The sequence below is a fragment of the Chironomus tepperi genome, unplaced genomic scaffold, assembly GCF_022539635.2.
Source record: "Chironomus tepperi strain 1889 unplaced genomic scaffold, CSIRO-AGI_Ctep_v1 contig_445, whole genome shotgun sequence".
Taxonomy (NCBI): domain Eukaryota; kingdom Metazoa; phylum Arthropoda; class Insecta; order Diptera; family Chironomidae; genus Chironomus; species Chironomus tepperi.
In genome coordinates this window covers 1,986,267-2,012,082 of record NW_027226567.1, presented here as the reverse complement: position 1 = coordinate 2,012,082, position 25,816 = coordinate 1,986,267, and the positions used below count along the sequence as shown (strand labels likewise).

The following is a 25,816-nucleotide window of genomic DNA, read 5'->3' as shown; positions in this document are numbered from 1 at the left end:
ATAAGAACCAACTTGAAGTTGGCTTCAGAAAAATTAACGCTCAATAAAGAGATTAATTAAAAATGTTCTATGAAATCTGACATTAATTAAGTGATAAACAAAGTAGAAATGTATAATAAAGAAGTACAGTTGGCAATTAGCCTGTTTGAAGCTATTGACGATGTGAACTTAAGGTAAAATAATTAATTTTGATAAATTCGTCTGATTTTTTAATGTTTACAAAAATTTCTTATCCATAAATCCAGCAACATAATCGTACTGATTGAAAAGCACAATGCAGATCCAAATGTCATCATACCAAAGCTACAAATTGCTCCAATTCATTTTGCAGTTGGATTTGAGAATGTTTCATTTGCTGAGAAAGTCACGGAATTATTTTTGAAGAAAAAAGCAGATCCAAATTTGTTTAGTGAATGTCTTGAATCAAGACTGACTCCTCTACATATAGCATGTATCTATGGACGTACTAATATAGTCAAATTGCTTCTCAATCATAATGGTGACGTCAGTTTAAAATGCAACGAAGGAATCACACCAATTCAATATGCGATCCAGGAAAATCATTATGAAGTAATTAACATAATTAAGAACCATATATTTGAAGAGAAAATCGAGAGAAAGAAGAAAGAAATATTAGCAGCTAGATCACAAAAATTAGAAGTACCAAAAACTCCAGCAAAGAATGAATTATTTAATGACGGCACACCAGTCAAAAATGCTGTAACTAATGCAATACAGAATATTGAGCATGGAAAATTTACACCAAATCGAATTAACTACAATTTTGATGCCACTTCTCCATATTTCATCAATATTACTCATCGAAGACATAAAAAGTCCAAAAGTTATAATGAGTCACAGGAACCGACTGAAAATGAAGTACAAAATGAAAAAAAGAATCTGTTTGAGTTGACAGAAGAGAATGTTAAGGCATTCAGTAAACTCATGCAAAATCCCATTGTAATTCAACGTATAGCAATTCATAAGAGAAAAAGTTACATTGCAGCATGGCGTGATCAGATCCAACAAATTCAAAAGGATAACAGAATTGACAAAAGCTACATTAATTACTTGAACACTTGTAATGATGTGACATTATTAAATAGGAGTAATGACAGTGCTTTCGATGAAACGACTAGATATGAAGTAGCATCATCCAGTGACTCCTTTCTGACTGCTAATAGTGATCTCAATAGACATAATAATGCAATGATTGATCTCGTACCACAAAAGTCTTCCGAATATATAGAGAATTATGAAGAGGATTACATCCATTCCGATGCTGAGAATGGAATTGTCTTGTATGAAAAGAAAATAATCAGCAAAAGTCGTGAAAATTTAAATAGACTTAATGATTGTGCAATTAGTGATTCAAGTCTATCAACAATTGTGACAATTCCACCACTAGACTATGACACAGATACACTCAGAATGGAATTGAAGAGTTTCGGCGATAATCCAGGTCCAATAACAAAAAGTACAAAAAAACTGTATTTAAAGAAATTAGTTAAATTTAAGAAGTATCCAAATCGTCTTGGCATCGTTCCTGAAGTTAATTCACGAATAAGTAAGTAAATTTGTACTACAAAATTATTTTTCATAACTCATTATATTCTCGATGCATTCACAGCATATCCATTAGAACTTCAACGAACTGTAACAAATTATGATTATCTTGAACAAAATATCACAGACTATTTGAAGCTTGAAGAGCGGATGGTTAAGCACTTCTCGGAGAAGAATCATTTAAAATGGCGAGAAGGGAACTCCAAAACTTCATTCGTCTACCTATTACTCGATCCAAGAATCACAAGTAATATGTCCATTCATCAGAAGCAATTGAGCAAATCGGAATTATGGCAGAAATTTTTAAATGCAATTTTTTATGTTGGAAAGGGCAAAAGCGTTCGACCGTACAGTCACTTATATGATGCCATTAAAATCTATTCACGAAATGCTGAGTTAAATGATTATCAGAATTATGACCAGCATAAATTTGGCAAGATGACTAAAATGTGTGAAAGTAAGAAATTGAAAAGGATTATTGAAATTTGGAAGGAGAATTACGGTGTTGTGTGTCTGCATATATTTCATAATATTATGCCATCGGAAGCATATAGTCGAGAAGCATGCATCATTGAAGCTTTGGGAATGCATAATCTTACAAATTTAAAGCGAGGAGATTATTATGGCGCAGCGACAGCTTATACGGTAAGAAATATTGACCAAAATCTTAGACTAGGGTGTGTCACTATATATTCCTTAATTTACAGATGAGAGAAAAGCGTCAAATGGGTATTGCATTGCTTCACAGAGCTTTACATGTCTATCTTGCCGAAGGAGAGTCTCAAATGAAACCTGATGACTTTTGAACCCAGTATCAATTATGGAAATGTGATCTTATAATTAGTTTTAAGGTAAAATGAGCTTTATTGAAATTTTTCTAATAAAAATAAATGTATTCTATTTACTATATGAAATATACTATTCGGACGTGAATTTTCTAATCTTAAATCATTATTTTGTTAATTAAATCATAGCACACCATTTAAAAATTGATAAATAACGAATATTTAAAATTTAAATTTTCGCATCTTTTGAATTCGTCTTTGCATCTCGATTTTTCCCCTATAAAAGTCGTGAATTTGCAAAATTTTGTCCTTTTACATTTCAACCTTCGTTGAGTTCACATCTAAACCAATTAAAATGTAGACAAATTTCAGTCAAATTGTAAAAATTTAGTTAAAGCTGGAAAATAATCAATTCTTTTAATCAACTATAGTAATTGGCAGGTAGGTATTTTCGCAAATTTTCTTAATTAAATTTAATAAGAACAATTTAATATTTATTTTACAGAGCAAAGAATACCTGATCAAAAGTATTGAAAGAAAGATGTAGTTAGTTAGAACTGCCACGATTTATATTAAGATTTGGACCTTATAAATGGAATAGATAATACAATACTGAAAATGTGAATGTCAAACACTGGCATTTTATCATTCCACTTTTAACTTTCTATTAAAGTTGACACACTTCTTAAAGAACATTTTCTTATAAGAGCCAAGGATATACTATTCCATAAAGAAATACTTTCAAAATAAGACCCCATTAAAGAAATTGTGCAATAACTATCATAAAACACTGCTCAACGACTTGAAAACATTCAAAAATATAATTGAACTTCATTTTCGCTTGGAATTCATAGCAATCTTTATTATTATCCCAATATTCTATGATTTAGATAATGAATTAAGAGTAGTTACTAACTATGCACAATTTTCTTACGCAAATAAACAATCTATGAACCTCAGATACAGATAATTCAAACACATTCACACAAGACAGCGAATTAATCACAAAACAATCCAAAGTCAGTGATGCAGTTAAACTACAACAAAAACATAAAATACAGAGAAAATATAAAAATGTTTATTTAACGTCGAGAAGTGAGAAGGAATACTTGATTTCTGCCCAAAATATACAAAGAACAAAAAATGAATTATATTAAGTGATAAAAAATCATAAGTTATCGCCTATAAGTCAAAAGAGATTGTTAAAGATAAGAAAAAAAATATAAAAGAATAACAAAAAAAAAAAAAGTGAAAAAAAAGTCATAGGTGAATGAATTATTAATATTCAAATAAAGATATAAGATGTGTGATATAACTATGTGAATCTACTGATAAGAAATATCTCTAAGTAAGTGTTTCGCAAATAATTCGCAACTGTGAAATGAGATTTTTTTTTTTGTAAGAAAAAAAAAGTTAATTTATGGACATTAAAAAAAAAGAAAGTTGATTATGTTCAGTGTTGTTGTATGAATAAAAAGATTTACTTCTTGCTTACTTTAGGTCAAGGAAATTTTCTTTTTTTACTGTATTATTAAAAAATAAGTGATACCAATTTGATTTAAGCTGAATTAGTCTCACTTTATGTTTTGGACAACTATTTTGAGGAATAATGCAATTGTTTGCAGAACTTGGAAACAATTTTCTCATTCCCCTTATCATATATTTGATATCTAATAATGTAAATATATGTGTATAGTGGCGACAATGTATAGAATAGCATCATTCTTAATGTAAATATTCTACATTGTGTATTTGAAAGGAGAAAATATTTTTATTTTGTTATGCTGGTTTTTGTTTCTTACCTCAAAACCATCATTTTGTTCTCTTGAACAAAGTATATAATTAATGTATTATAAACTCAACAAACAGTTCTCATTCATCATCATAATTTTTTTTTATGGAATTGTTTAAAATATCAAGTAAATATGCGGGATAATTAGCGCATTTTTTTGTTGCCTCCTGAATGAAAAGTGTCTGAGGAAAGTCTTCTATAGATTCAATGTCATTGTTGTTATTTTATTTTTTTGTATGTAGGATGTAAAGTTCATTATAGTCGTATTTATAGCCATGAATTGCAAAATAAGATTTTTTCACATCTCAACTGAGAGTCGAATCTATTTATAAGGCCAATCATATGTTTATTATTTGGGAATCGTCTAGTCTAGTGACGTTTGTGCTGTTAAAAGTGCTCAAGCATGAGGTCAAGTAGTTCGCAATTCGTAGCAAGCTGCTCATGGCACAGAAACAGTCAATTTATTCAAGTTGGACTCAAAAAATGCGAAACTTTCAAAATAGCAATTTTTTTTGGATGTTTTAAGTGTATCTTGTGAAATCAAGGTTGGTTTATGTGCAAATATAGTTTGACGGACGTTATTTTAATGACAGAATTTGCGTTTGAAAGTACGGAAATATGAATTTTATGATAAAATCTACAAACTCATCTGAAAAACAACTCAATATTTTTTATAATTCACTGTAAAATTGAGATTAATGCTGAAAACAATCAAAGCAACCATAAAGATCAATCGAAAATCAAAAAATTTAATTCACTCGTCAATTTTTGGAGCATCTTATTGTACCGTATTGATCGATGAAGCAATTTTGAGAGTTCTTAATTAATTCTTTTTGATTGATGAGCTAATATTTACTTCCGTTGATCTTTTTAAAGCTATAATAACAATTAAATATAGGTCATCAAATAACTATAAATTTAATTCAGAAGCCAAAACAAAACAAATGTTGTAAAAAGTTCTCATGTTTAGCTAGTGATAGCGATTTCAAAATAATCGAGATGATGATGTTGATGGCATATTAAAAAAACAATAATAATAAAGAAGAAGCAAAAGACAAAAGCTCTCACATAATTTTATGCTGATTCTTTACCGCAATCTTAATGCAATAAATTAAAAAAGATTTCCACAAGACACAATAAGAAAATAAAGTGTAACAGCACATCGCATACACAAAACTGTTGAAGAAATGTTAGACGGCTCGCCGACACTGTGGATTTTTATTGTGTATTAATGTACCTTTATGTATGAAATTTGATTCCCGACAAAAGTTCGGCTCTGCTAATGTGAGTACAATAGATTGTTTCTTAACTAAATATATATCAACTGGCTGAAGTGAAGAAAGAAGGAAAAAAAAAGTTTTTTTTTGCAATACACTTGTACCTCATTGTGTAGAGCCTCGGCTTGAATGAATTGAATTATATATGTAAATCATATTAAAAAAATATATAATTTAATGATCTGAGAACTTGGTTCTTTTACTTAATGGAATATTGAATTGAATTTCGGTCAGGTGATTCATACAGATTTTAGGTTGAATTGAGATGCGTATTCTTTGGCACTTTGGGATTTGATTCAGATTGTTGAATTGGATATTGATTATTAGTCCTTCTTAATTCCTCAATCCTTAGGAAACTGTCGTGTTTGATAAGAGTGGAATCTGGGGTATCGCATCTTGGACATCATTAGATTCATTAAAGACATAGGCATTCTATAGAGGCTTTGGGATGGTTCAACAGATCATCGAACTTATTGCCGACTTACTCTAAGTAATTGCCGCTTATTATTCTATTCTAATGTGGGATATCGAGCCTTATATAGGTGAATCTGTTGGAGCGAGAGTTAGGTCTCTGTTGCCGAGTGATTAGGGAACAGACCGGAAGTCTGTTTCACTCTTGTGTGAGTATGTTGGTTCGATTCCCATCAGAGACCAATTTCTCAATTAATACATAAAGTGCTATCGATATGACTTGGATTTGCACAATACAAACGAAATTACAGAAACGTAGCTCAAGTATGCTTTCCCGAAATCCCGGTCCCGAAACTTTTCCGGGACCGGGACGGGATCGGGACGGGACCGGGAAATCCCGGGATTTCCCGAAACATATTATGTGCTAAAAAGTACAATATTTTAATGTTTTTTAGTGTTTTTATGCTTAATATGTATTGTCAAAAATTTAATGATAGATTTAAATTTTTAGAAGTCTTGAACCTGACTAGTTTAAAATGGTTTTAAAATAGAATAACCCTAAAAAAATTTTGAGTTTAACTATCATATTTACCGTTTATATGATTTTGAAGAATCAAATCTTAGTTATGAGAAATAATCTCTAATATTTGTAATCAATTTAAAAAGCATTGAAACTTTTAATTTTTGGAAATCCTTAAATTAGCTGGAACTCAAAAGTTTTATTTAAAAGGGTTTGTTTGCGACAATATTTCAGAACAAAAATCAGATAGATATCATAATAAATTTTAAATTTTTAACTCAAAAACATTCAAAATTCGAATTTATAGCACCATATTTTTCATATTTTTTGATAAAATTATTTAATTTATTTTGATTTTAAAGTTTGGATTACAAATTAAACGTCTTTTATTTTTATTCTTTTTATTTTGTTAAGAGTTAACAAGATTTTTTTTAAAACCTGGTCCCGCGGGACCAGTCCCGGAAGATTTCCGGGACTCGGGACGGGACCGGGACGGGACTGTCCCGGGATTTCCCGGTCCCGGTCCCGGTATCGAGAAAGCATAAGCTCAAGGAACTGATACTTTCTAGTCATCTGTGACTAATAACCAGTATTACCATTGAAATTTAAGTGATCCTGCTGCTCAGTTTCAGTCCAAAATTCATTTTACACCGCCTTTAAAATTGTAAGGAACACAATCGTTCCACTTTCCAAAACTAAATAGATTAACATCTGAATTTTCTGCCCTAAATGTATACACAACTATCTCTTTTTTTTGGTAATAACATGGTTCATCTTTCAATGTTATCTCAATCTCGCCTTTCCTCTTCATCTTCTGTAAACCATCAATTCTTGTCTATAATCAAGCTTTAGTCGTAATATGAGATAAGATGTTGTACCTCTATGTTGATATTATCATTTAAATGCTTTACTTTACTGTACAAACAAACAAAAGTTTATTTTGACAACATTCAATCCTAGCACCGCAGATTTATGTTCTGTAGATAACACATTACAAGGTTATCAAACTCTACATTCACGAGCCGAATTCTCTTATCTTTATTTTCATGACTCAACATTTTACACAAAAATCATTCGTGAATGCGATTCTAGCCTTCCTAAATCAACAAGCCTCTTCCAACAAGCCTTTTCGCTTTTATTTCTCTTTTTCCATTTCTTTCCTACTTCGAATCAATTCGTTGTCTGTATTTCGATTTTATAATTGCCATAACTTGATATATTATGCGAACATAACTCAAAAAGCATGAAAACATTTTATATATTTTCCTTAAATCGCCAACTTTCAAAACTAGCTACTTCGTATATATATGTACGCATTAATTGATACATGTGAGTTACAAACATACAGTGACAGACATTAACGTAATATATTTTTTTCTATTAATCATTATTATACATTAAAGTATACATAAGTAATTCCAGTGAGATGAAGTAATAAGCTTGTTTCTCGCTCGTATTATGATCTTTATGATGATGCTTTTAGGGTAATTACATGTTTTGTAAATTTATTTATAAACATAAATTCTTGTGCATGTTGAGGCTGCACTAGTTTGCCATTTTTGGTGGGACTGGGTTATTCGAGAGGAATTCCGTAGAATTTAAATGAATTTTTAGTTCTTTTTCGTCTGTAGTCATGTTGTCTACACTTATTTGTGTCACAGCACACCTTGGTGGTATGTCACGACCGAAACCACATACGACATGGCATTTCCACTATATTTCAGCGACATACTAGTGTGTTGTCGCATACTGATTGGACAACAGTGGTTTCAAATACTTTCTTACTTACATCGCTGGTCGTAAAGATCAGTTATGATCCATGACCTCACTTAAACTTCTTCTAAAGCTGGCTGTATCGCTGGTTTCCGTCTGCTAATTATTGCTATCAACAGCTTCTCTTCATGTGTCTCCGTAGTTTAAAGCATGTTGTCCTACATTTAAACGACAACCCGATGGTCAGCCTACATTCAAGACGAGGAAAAATAAGAAAAAAATGTGTCTGAGACTCTTTCATGCCAACTGATCGAGAAGCATATTGACATAAAAAAAAAATACACAGCCGATCGTGAATATGCGAAAATGAAAATTGAAATTAAGTGGTTATGGCGATTAAATACGCGCAACTAAACTTACACTTTCCATTTTATGTGTTTGAGGTGGTCTTAAAATGAAATTAGAAATGTAGAAAAAATAGTCAAGAAAAATTTTAGTCTAACGGGACTGAATGTACAGTGTGCTGAATAGGAATTTTGATTTAGTCTGTTTTGATTTCCAATTGACATTCATATTCGTTGGAATTACTTAATTTTCATGTTCAGTCAATCACCTTTTTACAATCTCATGATATATAGAAATAAAATTACAACACGTATGTCATGTGTATGCAGGCAGTATATGAATATGATAATTAAAGTTTCATAATAAATGTAGGAAGTAATAAGAACAGATGAGTGTGGAATATTGTAAGTGATAATTAATGACCGAAGAATTTTGTTGAGAGACTTTATGTTTTTTTGATAAATTCTCAAGTATACTTGCTGAAATAATCTCCTGGGAAGATGAAAATTGAAGAATATTTATGTGTACAAGGTTCAAGATATAAGTTAATTAGCCAATGGATTAGATTGGTATTGATTTATCGTTTAGGGATAAAGTACTGAGAATAAGTGAATAATTTAATTTTATTGTAAGTTATTACATTACTTTTTCACGCAGCAGCACCTTTAATGAATCTTTATTGATATATTATTCAGATTTTACCATTAATGAATTCATAGATCAATTGAAAAGGATTTATCTAAAGCTTGAAGTCGACTCTAATTTAATATGAAGTTAAGAATCAACAAAATTCAAAATCAGCAAAATTCACTGTTAATCAAGTTTTAAAAAATGATGGGAATTTCCCCTCTCACCTGGAAAATACCTTTATCAATTTTAAGCTCAATTTACTTAATTGCTTTGTTTAAAATGTTCTAAAATGTCAACAATAAGTGAGCAAAGCTATTTTTGTGATAATTTGCTACAATTTCGGCCAATAAAATAGTTTTTTCTATGATTTTCGTAAATTCTATTTCCCGCCATTTTCCGGAAAGCACATGGTGAAATAGTTCTTTTAGGCTTTTGTGACTCTGACGTCGAGACAGATTCGATTGAATTTGGTTTCAAGCTGTAATGACGGTAGCCTAGGATACTATTTTCCGAATTATTCACGCCATGTGCTTTTCGGGTTTGTAAACAATTAAAAATGAAAATTGGCGGGATAATTTTCAATTTTCTGACAAAATGCTTGGAACTAAGCTTAAATTAGAAACTAATTAGTTCTAATAAGACATCAAAACATCATCAAAATCATAATTTTAAAATCAATTTAATTTTAATTAATTTACCAACTTTCAAGCCATATACAAAGTAAATGATTGCTCAAAAACGAGTCCTATTTGCAGCAAAAAAGAAGAGATCTTAATTAAATTAAATTATAAATTAAATTCGTTTCTTTTATGCTTTCACGTCTATTCTGTATAAGCCCCGAATTTGACATTTTGATGTTATTAATTAAAATCGACGAATATTTTTTGTTCCCCTCCAATTTTATTTAATTAACATAAAATCTTATATTCTTATTGCTCACTCTTCTTGAAAATTGACGAATGTTAAAATAATTTGTTATGGTCTAATAATTTAAAGATTGATATAAAAATCGATTCATAAGCTGATCGGAAATTTTACAATTCTCAGTCATTTATTCTGTAATTTTTAAGCTGTGGTAAATTGTTTTGATAATTTACCTTATCGCATTGACCCAAATTCACACTGATTTTTTTAAATTAAAATGATTTTTTAGATGTAAATAAAATGCAAAGAAAATTGGTGGAGCAATAAAAAAAGTTAACGGGTTGGATGTTGAATGAAAGAATTATTTTTATAGCGCATTTTGGGAAAGCATTGGCTGAAAGTTAAGATTTTATCACGTGAATGACTAGCTTTTAGAATTAGACTGTTGAGATAGATGGACCCGATTACTTAACTACTTACTTCACTGGTCGTACAGACCAATTGTGATCCGTGGTCTCCTTTAGTTTGCGTCTGAAGCTGGCTCTATAGTTGGCAATCGCTTAGCAATTGCCGATGCTAAGTGCAACTTATCCCAAATACTGCGACTTAGCAGCAAGTGAAATTAGCAAATTGTAGCCAACGATACGTGCTGTACGCAGGCGGCTTCTTAAGCAGGTCATATATAGTAATTGATCTGTCCGGCTAGCGAACAAGCTAGTCTAAATCAAATTTGGAACCAAGAACTCTAATTTGCCTTCAGTTTTTATATGATTTTCAGTTAAAATGACCAAAAATTAAATAATTTTGATCAATACAATTAGCTATTAATGTAGTCTTATTTTGATTAGGTCACCAAGGTCAAGTTCATGCCAATCCAACGACTTATATATTACTGACCCAATAAACCAACCCAAAATGACCAAAAAATCCCAAACAATTCACAAAATAATGCTAAAAACTAATTTAAACCCAGTATCCAAATAAATGAGCAGCAAAAAAATTCAAGCTCAAAATCTGCATGGCGAAAAAAAAGAACTACATTTCATGAAATCATCAGGAATACAAAAGAGATAATTTCAATGTACAAAAAAAAATTTCAAGTTTAATGTTTTCAAAAAAATGCGTAATGAAAATAAAAATGCTCATTTTTTTCACAGATTTGTAATGCAAATTATAGCTATTAAAAATACAGTAAACAGCTCTTTTTTTCTCCACTGCTCGGATAGAAGATTTGCCTCATCGTGACATAAAAATTTTTAGATGGAAGAGTAACCATTAATTTGAGTATAGAGTTGATCACTCAATGTACTTGAAAATGAGATTGCGACACTTGAATCATATAAATGATGATAATCGTTGGTGATGATGACTTTATTTGTGTGCATAAAATTGAATTTTTGGTGCACGACTTTATTGGGGCAATTATTGGTGATGTTTAACAGTTAGGAGTTGGAGTAGCTTGTTAAGCTGTTTTATTATGGAAAAGCTACAATTTTTTGAAGAGGCGGGATTTATATTTGAATTCTAAAGTGAACTAATCATGGGGATTATGGCTGTTAGAGAGCAGAAGAGTTGCCATCTTACGATTTCATACGAAACGCTTTGCTTTTACTTACTTAATGTAAGATATCGACTTGGATATTGTGTGAAAAAGTCGAGTCAACGCCATGTAAAGTTCGAGTCTACTTCAAACTCTGCTGAAACATATTTGTTCCTTTATGGAGCTTAGGTTACAACAAAAGGCTTACAATCTGACTCTGTTGTTGGCTTTTAATTAAGCAAACTCAAACCAATCTAAGTGTCTGGTGCTTTGCTGAGCAATAAGGTTGCAAATTAAATAATTGGGAAATATTTCTAGACCTAGATGACGACTAAGCACGGCAAAAGCTACCATTATTGTTCTTGGCAACCTTCATGATAGCTTTATGGAGGGATTACTTACTTGCTTGCTTCGTTGGTCTTACTGATCAATTGTGATCTATGTATGTCCTCTCAAAAGTATCACCTGAAGCTTTATCGCTTTGTTCCACTTGTCCAATTTCTAATATCAAGTGCAATACTGTCTCTATCGACAACTTCCTTTCAATAGTTCTTTGGTCGTCCACGAGCTCTATTACCATCCAGAAAGAAGAGATTATGGATGGAAAATCTTACAAGCAAACTTAAAAGTATTCCTCAACAAACCTGTAGATCCTATACATATTTCTAAACTCCATTCCTCAACAAACATCATTGCCAGACAATCTCCAATCTTTGTGGAGTAAGCTGAATAAATTTACACGAGTTTGAATCTATTATAATGATTTGTTATTTAGAAAGGCGTGATAATTCATGATTGCATACTGTAAAAAAATCTCTTACTGACTTTGACTAGCTAATTTCACAAAAAGTAAACATTCTTTGAAATTCGTGAGAATATTTTTATTCCAAGTTAAATGATTTTCACATTTATTGATTAATTGTCGTTTCTATTTAGCATGTCAAAGTCTGTTGTGCAGCTTTGATTTTTCTTTACATTTAATTAAAGACAAAATTGCGAAATTATTCATTTAAATGCGAAACTAAGCGCATTTCCCGCAAATTAAGCTTATCTACTTAGATGATACAGCTTCAAATACATAAAATATGAATAAATTTAGCACAGAATATCCTGTAACACCGGTAGCGCTTTTGAAACAAAAAAATTAGCAGCATAAAAATATATTCGCGACGAATGCCAAGCTACACTTTATGAACTTCATTAAAAATTGTCACCTAGCGGGGTTTCTTCTTTGATTATATTTTCTTTTCTTTCTTATTCATTTCATATTTTTAGCGATTCACTATGGAAATGAATGCCTTTCTTAAATTTTGTGTGTTTTTGAAACCAGAATGATATTAAGTATTGATGTAGATACAGAAAATTATTATAGTTCAAGGAGGTTCATCAACTAATGTTTGATGTCTCTCTTATTCTTGTGTTTTATGGCATTTGAGAAAGACTTTTTGTATTAATGGATGATTTTGATGAGATGTATCCATTGACAACTTTTATATGGAATCATTTGGATATGAGATACTTCAGACAGATTGTTTGAAACATAATGCGTATGGAATAAACAAAGTAAACCGATTACAAAGCTTGCTTAACATATGATACGAATGAATATCAAGGGGACAGCATGTAAAAACAGAAAGTATGCAGGGATATACTCGAATAGCACTAACGAATTTAATTAGGATATCCATTCAGCATCCTTCTTTTATACAAAACAAAATGCCTTCTGTCTGCCTCCTTTGAACCTCACAAACACTCAACTCACAATCACCCAAATTTCCCAAAATCATTCCAACAAAAGCTCAACTCTTGCATGAATAACTGTAGACTAGGTCAGGATTATTTCTTTTTTTTTCTCTCATATTAATATAAGAAGCCAAACATGTGTTGAAGTAAAATGTTTATGACATTGAATTAAGTCTGAGACAAAGGATATTCTAATATATATATTTTATGGCTTCTTTTCGCTGTCTTTCAAGCACAAAAATTTGACTTTGATGTACTCGATTAAATCTGTTTAAGATTTGTTTAACATGGTCAAAATTTGTTTAAAATGTCAAAGCTGAATTGTTAAAGCTGGTAAGCTGCCATGTATACTTTGCTTTACATAGCTGGCCTTACAGATCAATTTTGATTCATGATCACAGTTGGATGGCGTCGGATGCTGGTTCTATTTTTGGATACCACTAGCTAACTATCAATATTAGTTCAATTCTGTCTATTAACAGCCTCCATTCATGGGTCCATTAGCCAGAAATGTGAGAAGTAATTAGTTTAGAACACATGCCTAAATGTATGTTTGTTCGTAAAATTTAGTTATTATCATGAAGTTCCTAGTGTTAACTTATATGAGCAAAGAGCTATCCTGGTTATGTTCTAGTACACAGGTATAACTGTGACAAGTTTACTCCAGATTCTCAGGTTGAGAATGCATGCGACCTATTTAGGAAACACATGAATATGCCTGTGACTGTGGCAGAGACAAGCAACATCAGTGGTTGATTCACCACAATTCTAATTCTTAATTCATTTGGTCCATGAATGAAGGATACACATTAATGTGCCAGCGACAGTACCAGAGACAAGTAACACCAGTTGCTATTCACCACAGCTACAATTCTTAACTTAATGTATTCATCGAAATTGTTTTTCAAACAATATAAGCTAAAATGTAGATTTGTTGTCATGACGGTCAAGTACAAGACTGAAACATTAAAACTAACAAAAGCCACTATAAAATGCGTCACACCCATAAATAATTCATACACATTCCTCAAACTTTTCAAAATAAACTTTTCTTCTTGACGGCGCTTTTTTTTATCCATATTCCACTGTTGCACTTGACAGAACACAAAACAATTACTCTTTTTTATATTTTTACAACAAGCTAGTTGTCGTTCATAGAGAAGTGAAAAAAGTTTCCTTGACAATGATTCTTCGAGTGTAGCTTAAATTACTATTAGTATATAGAATGACATAATAAAGACTCAGACGATCATTCAAAAAAAATTATTGAAGAGTGAAGTGTGAGGCTTATGAATTGTAATGATGATGATATATTATATGACTTTTTTTGTTTCTCTTTTTTCTACAGCCAACAACAATTGAAGCGTCTCATCGTGCACGATAGCAAAAGAAAAGAATTGAAAGAAAGCGACAAGAAGGAAGTAACCAGCGTCAAAAAAATACTCCAAAATGAACAAATAAAGTTAATTCAAATAACAAAATTAAAAGAACAAATTGTTTGGCAGAAATTGATACGCACTAGAAGTGCCTGGACTAGGAATTTCTTCTCGCTTCATCCCCTTTTCATTCACCCGAAGAATTAGTTTAACTGTGATTTACATCCTTTAAACACTGATTTCTTAATTAAGTGTTTATTTCATACATCATCATCATCATCATCGGCATTGCATCACTAACAGAACAAAAAAATATCGAATACAACATCTTCTCTGTAAGACTTTAATTTATTAGATTTAATCTTGTCGAAATCAACAAAAAATTGTAGCTCGATTGAATTGGATGTGATTATTTAGTGTTTGGATCATGATTTTCATATTTTAATAAAGGTAAGATTGAATGATCTGATTTCTGAAGCATATAATCATGGTACTTTCGTATAGATCTGTTGTGTATTATGTATATGCGTTCATGAGTATGCATAGATAATTAAGTAATACATTTCATATTAACTCTTGACCTAGAATATGATTTTCAATGATCTTGGCTTCAAATGATCTAATACATTCGTAATGTGGAACTCCGCAGGTCAATCCTATCAATATTCTGTTTGGAAGACAATCTTGTAGCTTTTGTTCCTATTTTCTCGATAAAATTCAAGTTCTTGACCCATTCCTTAATCAATAGTTGTTCACAGCTTCCTTTACTTACTTTCATACATCGGCATGATTACTAATTCTAACAGACAAAGAACATATTGAGTATGCTCACTTTTGAATGATCAAGCTCATTTGTATGAAATAAGCATGCTTTGAGTATGCTACATGTGAGAATCAACATAGAAGGTGATATCATCAGGTTAGACTCCTATGTCTGACTAATAAATCACCAACAAATTGAATTTCCTCATTTATTCTCCACCCCAATATATACACTCCATTAAGCAAAATCGAGTGGAACAACAAATGGCAAGGACTAGCAATTAGTATGCAATTCACATATACTTAAGTGGTTTATCGATTGCTGATAATGAATTTTGCACACGCTTAACATCTAACTGATGTTAACTAAATATTCGATGATAATTAAGGTTCATGGTCATCAAGATTTCAACTTTTTTATTTACGTTTTGTTGATGCTGTGATTTGATTTTAATCCTACTGTTCTGCTGGACTTCCTAGAAAGCAAACTCAGATTGAGCAACTTTTCCTGTCCAATCTTACAGAGCTCGAAGACATTTCCATAAAAAATACCCAAGTTTACTTCGATCTCAACCCATAAATTTCACTCAGTCAACTAAGTACCATGAAAATACATGCCACATCCACAAAACACTGGTTTGTGTGACAATTCAACCATAATAATCCCTGTTGAATATATTTTTACTTTACATCGTGATCTTGTTATTATTTATAGTGTGTCTTTGTTGGTTGCGTCAAGTCAAATAAAAGAGAGCAAACAGAAAGGAATAGGAGGAAGAAAAAGACTTAATACAAAAAACATAAAAAAATCAAAAAGGAAAGGAGACGAATAAAGGAAGGAGAAAGAGAAAGCCGGAAGGAGGGCATACACATATATCAAATAAACTAAAAAAAGTTGTAATATTCTACAGCTTATAAATGATGGCTGTAGAATTATTTGGATCGCGCGTTTCGACATGCTTAATATCCATCTTACTTATAGTTTACGGAAGTTTTCGTAGTTTAAACATGGAACAAGAGGCACGCGAAAAAGAGAAGAAACGACAAAGTGAAAGTTCCAATAATTTATTAACAGGCGAGCCTATAAGCCAAGAGCAAAGTATGTCTGTTAAATAAAAATACACAATTGTATTCAATCTAGTAATTATTTCCAATTTTTTTTATCCATCGTTATTAGTAGATTCTGGATTTGCAACGCTTGATGCCACACATGCACTTTGTCTACCACTCGGTGCATCAATCTCATTACTTGTGATGTTTTTCTTCTTTGATTCTATGCAAATGTTATTTGCAGTTTGTACGGCAAGTAAGTTCTCGTCCAGTTACTATTATTTCCGTTTCCCATGAATATTGAATAATAATAATTATTTTTTTTTTCAATCATATAGTTATTGCGACAATTGCACTTGCATTTCTTCTACTGCCCATGTGTCAATACATAATGCGACCTTGCTCTGACGGAAATAGAATATCATTTGGTATATGTGGACGATTTACGACAGCTGAATTATTTAGTTTTACATTATCAGTAACTGTGGTGTGTATTTGGGTATTAACTGGTCATTGGCTATTGATGGACGCAATGGGTATTGCACTATGTGTTGCATTTATCGCTTTTGTACGACTACCTAGCTTAAAAGTATCAACACTTTTACTCACTGGATTATTAATTTATGATGTCTTTTGGGTATTTTTCTCATCGTATATATTCTCAACTAACGTTATGGTCAAAGTAGCAACAAGACCGGCAGAGGTAATAAAAATTTCACTTTGATTACATACATATATTGGATTTTATTATAGACTAATTAATTAAATATTTATATACGATTTCTCATAATTTTTTATTTTTAGAATCCCGTTGGTCTTGTTGCAAGAAAGTTAAATTTAAGCGGTTTAGTTCGTGAGCCACCAAAATTAAATTTACCTGGCAAGCTTGTATTTCCAAGCATGCATAATAGTGGACATTTTTCGATGCTCGGTCTTGGAGACATTGTGATGCCCGGCTTACTTTTATGTTTCGTTTTACGATATGATTCATATAAAAAGTCACAGAATACGATGACAGCAGAAGCTGGAGTGCCACCACCAAGATCAATATTGGGCTCAAAAATTACATATTTTCATTGTTCCTTATTAGGGTGAGTATAGTATAACTTGTTATTAATCTGTAACGTAGAATGTTAATGAATGGATGAATAATTTGATACTTACTGGATGAGATGTTGCTTCGTCAATTTCAGACAAGCAAATGAGAGATTTGAAGCGAATTCGAGCGTTTTATAATCTCAATTCGCTTTGATAGAGCGAATTCAATTTTTTTTTTCAAATTTTGAAAATCCGTTAATTTTTAAATATTTTAAATTTGTTAAATATTCTAATAAATGTTTCCTTTTTAATTCTAGGTATTTCCTCGGTCTCCTGACGGCAACTGTAAGTTCAGAGGTGTTCAAACAGGCTCAACCAGCACTTTTATATCTCGTTCCATTTACATTACTTCCACTCCTAACAATGGCTTATCTGAAAGGAGATCTCAGGCGAATGTGGACTGAACCATTTGCTAATACAGCACCAGGATTAAATTTATCAAAGCAGCTCGAAGTTTAAGTTGATAGGAAATTAAACAAAACAAAGTAATTTAGTCACACAGTATTTTTTTTTTTTTGTTCATTGAGACGTTGTAAATAGTTAATGATTTTCACCGAAGGACATAAGCTTTTCTTTTGTTAAGTATTATTACATCACATAAAACTCTTATACACATGCATCACGTTACTAACATGAAACTGAAGAAACAAAATAGGATTTTAAAAAATAAAAGTTTATATCTCATCGAAAAAGAGAAGGAAATTGATGATTGAGACTAATGGACACTTGTTGGATATTATGAATTGGGTATGGAAAATGTGGGAAAATTGTGGATTTATTAAGTAACTGATTAGAAGATTGGAATTGAGTACCTTAACTGGCAAAGAGGCCGCTTGTGGTTTATCTGTATCAAGAAAGTATACTTTTGGCCTGTTAGGGGTAGTGCAACCCAGAATGGACACCAATAAGTTATAAGTCGTTGATGGCAAGTTATTCTCCAGTTGATGACTAGTTCTAACGTATTTTTGTCCACTCTTTTGGGAATTGGTTATAAGTTGAGAATTATTACTTGGCATGCAAAGTTTCATGACTTCAAACAAAGATAATGAATGAATTTGGAACGAATTCATCTATGAATGACTCTGGTGCCAAAAGTTCATTGAAGAAATGTCAGAATTTTTAGTATCGATTGAGCTCGTTACTTTTGAGTAGCTGATAGATGAACTGTCAATCATTGTCTGGGTTGTATGCTATAACTAACAGTAGCTAGAGGCAAATGGATTTATTTGAAAAGGAGCTGATACCTCCAATATCGGTATGGTTTGGCATAGTCATACTACTGTAACGGTGTAGTGGTACACCTAGTATGCTGAAGTATGCATATCTTTCCAGCAGAGCTTGAAGTAGGCTCAGAATTTCTATGGAAAAGTCGACTTGACTTCCAATAAAATTCGAGTCGATTTCGAGCTTTGCTTGCCAGGACTGGAGAAATCGGCAAATGATTTCCTGTATCTAGACCAAGAGTTTTCAAAATTAGAATGACAGTAAGAGTTTCTCATGTTCCACAAAATGTTGTCAAGTTCTCGAATACATTTTCAATACATTCTGGCAACACTCTTGCTCGTCTATGCTCGGAAAGGTACAGAAATGAGGATTACCCTCCAGATCTTGCAAGATACAGTCATATTAAGCTTCATTGACCACAATACATAAATTAACTTAATACTTCACTGATCAACCATAGAAAAATTTGCATAATTTTCCCCAAGTGTCCAAAAAACATTAGTCTTAATTCCGCATCAAATTTTCATATTCACATAACAACATATTCAGCCTATGTGAAAGAAAACTAACGTTTCAAATAGTGCTGTATATAACATAGTTAAAACGAAAAAATAAAAAATAAAAGTAATTAAATTGAAACTGATGAAATTACTAATCACCTCATTCACTTGCACATAATAATATAGTGCTAATGTTAAATAATTATACATGAATAAATGTGAATTTAAATCGTATGAAGGAAGAATTAATAATAAAAAAATTTAGTGAAAGTATGTATTAGACAAAAGAAATTAATTTAAAGGTTTTTGAGTTCTTTTACGTAGCAACTTTTTTCATTTTCATGGATGGACATTTTTGAGTGATAAGAATCATGAAATAATATAGAATATATTTTGATATATGGGCAAAGATCGTGTTTTGTGAGATCAATTATTAAACTGAGAGACTTTTTTCTGTTTGAAATGATGTTATTAGAATTGAATTTGATGGAGAATTTAACTAGAAATTTGCTAATAGTTCAATGTTTCTATATGATGAATAGTGATAATGTATTTCTTTTTCTGTTCTTTTTTCCTTATGTTTAAGAATAATGAGCTTGTCCAATTATTTTAATAGACAAAAATGATGATATATTTAAGTTCAGCAATAAATTCACTTCTATCCTGTATTTTTTATTATTAAACAAAAAGAAAAATGTTTTTGTACTAAAAAATGAAAAATGGAATCTTAAAAATAATTGAACAATAAAAGCAGATTTTTCATTTGCGAGAATAATCTCAATAAATTGGAATTTTTTAATGGATTTTTATAGGAATAAAAAGGCACATTTATAATAAGAACGAACACAGACGAATTTCGATTAGTGGATGATGTGGTATCAGCTTTATGGTACTTAAAATTATGTGAATTATGGATATTTTCTGTTTTTTAAAACTATTTGCTTATGTGTTATGCTGCATTAAGCATTTATAGTAAATATTGTATAGTTATTAGGTATGGCTTAAATTTGAGAGGCTCAAACTGGAGAAAATATATAGGTTTATAGGAAATGAAGTATTTCAATGTCAAACTGGTCGTTGTCTCATTCTGGATCCTTAACAAGCATATTCTATTGCTGGATCATGATTTTCTGGTTGAGAATCTTTTATAACATGATATTTTAAGGATCAATATGCCATAAAATGCACAATCTTAGTTAATTCCATTCATTTGTCAACAAAAGATCCAGAACAAGTCTTTGTAATATAAAAATATGCAAAATATGTACATCAATCCACTAGAATATATATTTAAAACTATTTTAACGATTAGCTTATCTCTCAAGGCAAGCACGTAAAGCTAATGATTTGCTAGCATCTTTTCTCGAATTGACCATCGCAGCTCGGACCTTGATGATTCACAGATATTGCTTCTAAATTTTTGCCAGTCTTTTTGATACTCCTGAAAATAATATACATCCATTTTAATTCTATGTTCTATTACAAAGGCATGCTATAAGCTTACCTGATAAAGTGCAACAGGATCATTTCTCTTCTTTGGATTATTTTGACGGGTGCTTTGTGCTGATTTCGGACGAATCCACATTTTAGACTTTGATGGGTCTTTTTCTGTAGTTGGGCGATTGTTTTGGTCTTTTTCTTGATTGTTATCATGTTTTGGAATGTTTTCTTTGTCATGGCTATTAGATTCACTGACTTTCTTGGGAATGTCTTTGAATTTTGTTGATTTCTTTTCAATATCACTGGAAGTTTTTTCCCGTGTCAAAAGCTGTTTATGTTTGCAGACATGATGTTTATGGTCCTTGGCCTTTTCCGCCGTCGTCTGCTTATTATTGTCTGTTAAATGTTTCTCACGTTGTTTAAGTTTGGAAGTTTCCGTGTGACTTTCAAATAATCTCTGGATGTTTACTGAATGGGGACCAGCTTGAAATTGAATTTCAGTTGTCGACTTTTGTGGCTGCGAATCATACCTTATTAGCTTCTTTAGATCTGAAATGTTCATTAACATATTTAGAATGTCATGTCGTGTTTTACAATTGAAAATTATTAAAATTCAAGGATTTCTCACCAATCATGAAACTTTTTAATTGTTCTTTTGTCACATTTCGATATCCCATGTAATTGAGGTGGAACAATACTTCCCTAGCATCTAACGAGACTGTTAAATCCATTTTAATTAACTTTTTATAAAATTACGAATTATCAAAACAAAATTTTTCCGTTATAAACAAAGGGGAAAATCAACTACGAATAAAAGTTTTGATCGCAACAAACTTTTGAAATTTTCAAATACGTTGGAAAGGGAATCTACATTGTTTACTAGATCAGCAGTAGTTTTCAGACACAGCGCCTCTAGCGTGAATTTTACCAACTAAAATCGTAAACAAAATAAGCTTTTGCTGATGTAAATTTATTCATAAAAGTTTCTAAAATTAGAGAATTCTCTTGAAATTAATATTTTAAGTTGTACAACCATGACACGCGTTTTGCGGAACTAAAAGACAAATGAATAAGTTTTTAAAGGATAAGGAGAACAAATATTTTGAGGAAAAGTAAGTTTAGAAACAAAGAAAAGAAAAAAAGTTGGGAAAATTTGATGTGTAATACATTTTTTTTATAACATCCAGACAGAAATATATTAGGGAAACCTTGAGTTATCATCTCAGCGAAAATGTAAAGGAAAACGAATATGAATTTAAAACTCGAAATAATGGTAATACAATTGTATTAGATTTCAATGATGAATAATTTAATTAAATTTTTCTCAGAGCCTCTCGGATTCTGTGAATCAACATCGACTCTCTGCTTTACACTTGAAGCCATTTTCCTGCATGGATTAAAAGAGTCATTTTTGCAAATTTTATCGAATTTCGGTAGCGATGAAACTCAAAAGCCAAATCCAACATTTTGGAGCTTCGTGTCAAAATTCCTGCACAAACAAGATATTAAGGATATTCAGAGCTTATCACAATTATCTACAGAGATTGGATATTGTAGAGCATTCATTAGGAAAGCTTTTAACGAGTCATTAATTAGTTCATATCTGCAAAATATTAGAAAATCACCATCGACATTAAAAAGTTATTATCATCCTTATGCTTTCTTTTTTGACGCAGAACTAACTGACACAGCAGAAGGATTGTTGAGAGGAATCGAAAGTTATGTTGTGTTTGACTTGCCATGCAATTCCTCATTATTAAACGTTTGGAATGACGCGCCATTGCAGTTATCTGGGATATACGCTGTCGCACTCAAAAATCTCCCATTTCTAGTCGGAGAAGATGTAGCAGGGTTAATGATATCAACAACATCACGAAATATAGACATTCCACCACAAAGATGTAGTGTGTTATCGGATATTTACACAGCATCCATTTCAAATTCTATTTTTAGTGATTCACCAAGTTCAGCATTAGGATATGGTGATGATGAAGGAATTTCAAAATTCCTAACACGCACTGATAGTGGAGATGAAGCACCAACTGATGTGTCAGAAAAGATGTGTGAATCAGTTGATGAAGATGTATTGACTGAAAATAATCAGAGCTTAACGTTACCAATAGATGTTGAGAAAATGCAAGAAAGTCAAGATGAAGCAACACCTGAGAATGCCATTGGTAATTCCTTAGTTAGTAATCGAAGCTTTTGGTCTGAGCCTGTAGCATCAAAAAGTGATACCAAAGAGGTTGAAGAAGATAATGCTGAAAGTGGACCTGCTGAAATTGTCTATAGACGAACAGTCTCGTCTCATGTCGCAATCGATAACCATAGCTTTGAGTCATTGTGGAATGAGAAGCAAAGAAAAAGCTCAGAAAACTTTCGTGATGTCTGGAATAAGTTCCAGAGAACTATTAATATTACCAATATGCAAAAATTAAACATTCCAGAAGGAAATGAAGATTTTCCTGAAGATTTTGAAGTTCTAATGCCTGAAAATGGTAAAATGGACGAACTCGAACATATGGTTGAAGTACTATGTAGATTATCAACAGAATCAGGTCTTGATCAGCAGGGATTTATGTGTAAGGAATGCAAGTCACCACTAGTTGACATTTCCAAAGCTATTGTCTGCGCTTTCGATGGCCATTACTATTGCTCTTCATGTATATCAAAAGACAAATATGCCATACCATCTAAAATAATATATAATTGGGATTTTACGCAATACAATGTAAGCAAAAAGGCTGCAGATTTTATTTCAAATTACCAATTCAAACCCTTTATTGACTTTAAGGTACATTCATCTTATTATCTATTTATTGCCAACATTTGACTAATTACTATTCTAATATTATTTTAGATACTCAATCCAGATATTTACTCATATATTGATGAAATGAATAATCTACAGAAATTAAGAATACAGCTTAACTTTATTCGTGCTTATATATTTACGTGCTCAGAAAGTACGATCGGTGAATTACAAAAGCTTTTATATGGCAAAGAATACATCTATGAATCTATTCACCTTTATTCCGTCTCCGATCTCTATCTTATTAATCAAAATGGTGCACTACAGGATATGCTTAAAAGAGTTGTTAATTTTGGTCGTGAACATTGCTTAAAATGTGTATTATGTAGCGTCAAAGGCTTTATTTGTGAATATTGTCGACGATCAAAGATTATTTATCCATTTGATGTCGACGAGACAATGAGGTGTAATGCTTGTGGAACAATATCTCATATTAATTGCTTTAATCCAGCAATACCATGTCCAAAATGCGATCGCAAAAGTAAACGTGTATCGGCTTTAGAAACGCATGGATAAAAAGCTTGGAATAATATTAAGGAAGGGTATGGACAAATCGGAAAGAAAGTTCAAGGGGAGTTACAATATTGATTTTTTGGTATATAGCAGGCACAATTTATTATTTATGAGCCTTAACTACTTTAAAATGATTATAGATACTGATAACATTAAGTTGTAGGGTCTACAAAGTAAACAACACGCTCAAAAAAGTCTGAATAATTAATTCCGACAGTAATAACACCATTACTTAAAAATTACGGTTAACATGCATACGAACTAGATAGTTACGCTTATAAAATTTCAAAATGAATCATGTTTGGTTACTTTTAGACTCATTTCTATTAATTACTATAACAGTTTCAATGTACTAATTAGTTAAGTTGGAAACAACATTGGTCAAAGGTCGACTTCTTGGGAATGTTTTGGATATAACTACAATATTAGCTTCTATATGTCTATAAAGGCACTAATGACTATTGACCAAATGAACTACCTTAATATTGGTAACTAAGACGTACTCTATGAACTATATACTGTTGATATCCCTAAGAAATGCATACCCAAACATAAAAACTTTCTCCGATACGTCCATCCCTTGAAACTAGATATTACCATCATAGCCCATATAAATGCTTTATTTAAAATTGTTTTATAACAAAATAATAATAATATTAATGATAATAAAAAACATAATTGGATCTACTTTAACATGCCATCATGAACACTGAATAACTGAATCATCTTCAATTAGAAAACGAGTTCTTTCCCATACAGGATTATTGGGGTCATCAAAACTTGTAATCGTTTCTTCAATATAGTCAATATTATCAAATTTATCTACCAAAATAACCGTACGAGTTCTACTTCCATAAAGGTCATGACCACTTACATGAATACTTGAAAAGAATTCGGCATCAGTGCCTCGTCGTCTGAGAAGTTCTTCGTCTGGATAATGCTTATCATTACATTTCAAGAGATTCATAAGTTGATCGATAAATAAATCCTTATTTTTAGCCCCATATTCCTGAATTATTTTATGAAATTTCTTCTCTCCAGCAACGACTTTCTTCAATGGTGTAGTAATTGGCGAATTAGATACGCCAATAACGCCAGGCTTAAGTTCAACATACGATTGGGTTGCATTATTTGTGAAGAGTGTTTTGATATACTCTGTTGTTATCTCAACTGATAAGAAGTTAAAGCTATTATAGTTTGTACAAACGTCACATAATTGCTTGTTGTGGACTTCGATCGTATCTGTTCCTCTTATAAAATCTAAAGCAATTGGTCCACGTCCTTGTAGATCAGTCTTCTTACGTAACACTTTTTCGCCGGGTAAATTTAGTAAATTTCCAATTTTAATTACACCATTCTTTTTTGATATAGCCAGCCATGTTCCATGAATCAGACCTTCTACATCAGTCCCAAATATTTGAATTAATTTGTCTTCTATTTTCACGTTCGCTTTTAATGTTTTACGTTCATAAAATTCATCACGATTGTTTATTAATATTAATTTATAGTTACTGGATGAATCAACATCACTTGTATACAAAAATGTTATGCACATACTTCTTAATCGCACAAAGTTTACTTTCACTCTGACTTTAATTATTGTTTTGTTTCATAATATTTCGAGTTAAATGAGAATTTTGTGTGTTTGTTTACAGATGTCGCTCTTGTTCCTAATGTGTGGTTAGATTTGGATTTTTAAAACAGTTGATTTGCTATGAAAAATGAAACTTAGTCAGAATTTTCAATTTTTGGAAGAGATTTAAACATTTTATTGAATTTGAGGTAATAATAGCCACTGATTTAATACAAAATTGCTGAGAATATGTCAACGGTTGTTTTATATTTAAACTGTATG

General features: G+C 31.4%; 5 protein-coding genes across 7 annotated transcripts; 3 read left to right on the top strand and 2 right to left on the bottom strand.

The window, feature by feature from the left end:
* Positions 1 to 33: 33 nt before the first annotated feature.
* Positions 34 to 2,421, top strand: LOC139098328 (ankyrin repeat and LEM domain-containing protein 1-like). Its single transcript, XM_070650481.1, has 4 exons — positions 34 to 173; positions 246 to 1,567; positions 1,631 to 2,211; positions 2,274 to 2,421. The coding sequence occupies exons 1-4, from the start codon at positions 109 to 111 to the stop codon at positions 2,370 to 2,372; spliced, it is 2,067 nt and encodes a 688-aa protein (XP_070506582.1). The 5' UTR covers positions 34 to 108; the 3' UTR covers positions 2,373 to 2,421.
* Positions 2,422 to 2,674: 253 nt separating this feature from the next.
* SppL (signal peptide peptidase-like protein) lies at positions 2,675 to 19,865 on the top strand. 3 transcript variants are annotated; one of them, XM_070650197.1, is made up of 8 exons: positions 2,675 to 2,792; positions 2,857 to 3,699; positions 14,535 to 15,012; positions 16,040 to 16,423; positions 16,505 to 16,630; positions 16,713 to 17,077; positions 17,179 to 17,465; positions 17,730 to 19,865. In XM_070650197.1, exons 4-8 carry the CDS (start codon positions 16,243 to 16,245, stop codon positions 17,929 to 17,931), a joined length of 1,161 nt encoding a protein of 386 aa, XP_070506298.1. In that variant the 5' UTR covers positions 2,675 to 2,792; positions 2,857 to 3,699; positions 14,535 to 15,012; positions 16,040 to 16,242; the 3' UTR covers positions 17,932 to 19,865. The 3 variants fall into 3 exon arrangements, with proteins under 3 accessions (XP_070506298.1, XP_070506296.1, XP_070506297.1); XM_070650195.1 differs by having other exon boundaries at positions 16,502 to 16,630; XM_070650196.1 differs by lacking the exons at positions 2,675 to 2,792; positions 2,857 to 3,699; positions 14,535 to 15,012 and having other exon boundaries at positions 15,046 to 16,423; positions 16,502 to 16,630.
* An 86-nt stretch (positions 19,866 to 19,951) lies between these two features.
* On the bottom strand, positions 19,952 to 21,423 carry Hyls1 (Hyls1 centriolar and ciliogenesis associated). Its single transcript, XM_070650198.1, has 3 exons — positions 21,265 to 21,423; positions 20,701 to 21,185; positions 19,952 to 20,637 (listed from the first exon to the last, which is right to left on the bottom strand). Exons 1-3 carry the CDS (start codon positions 21,365 to 21,367, stop codon positions 20,536 to 20,538), a joined length of 690 nt encoding a protein of 229 aa, XP_070506299.1. The 5' UTR covers positions 21,368 to 21,423; the 3' UTR covers positions 19,952 to 20,535.
* Positions 21,424 to 21,562: 139 nt separating this feature from the next.
* Plekhm1 (Pleckstrin homology and RUN domain containing M1) lies at positions 21,563 to 24,678 on the top strand. The gene is made up of 4 exons (XM_070650221.1): positions 21,563 to 21,748; positions 21,824 to 21,909; positions 21,965 to 23,430; positions 23,497 to 24,678. The coding sequence occupies exons 1-4, from the start codon at positions 21,702 to 21,704 to the stop codon at positions 23,962 to 23,964; spliced, it is 2,067 nt and encodes a 688-aa protein (XP_070506322.1). The 5' UTR covers positions 21,563 to 21,701; the 3' UTR covers positions 23,965 to 24,678.
* Positions 23,388 to 25,577, bottom strand: LOC139098106 (transport and Golgi organization protein 2-like). The gene has a single exon (XM_070650223.1). The coding sequence runs from the start codon at positions 25,514 to 25,516 to the stop codon at positions 24,662 to 24,664; it is 855 nt and encodes a 284-aa protein (XP_070506324.1). The 5' UTR covers positions 25,517 to 25,577; the 3' UTR covers positions 23,388 to 24,661.
* Between the last annotated feature and the right edge of the window lie 239 nt (positions 25,578 to 25,816).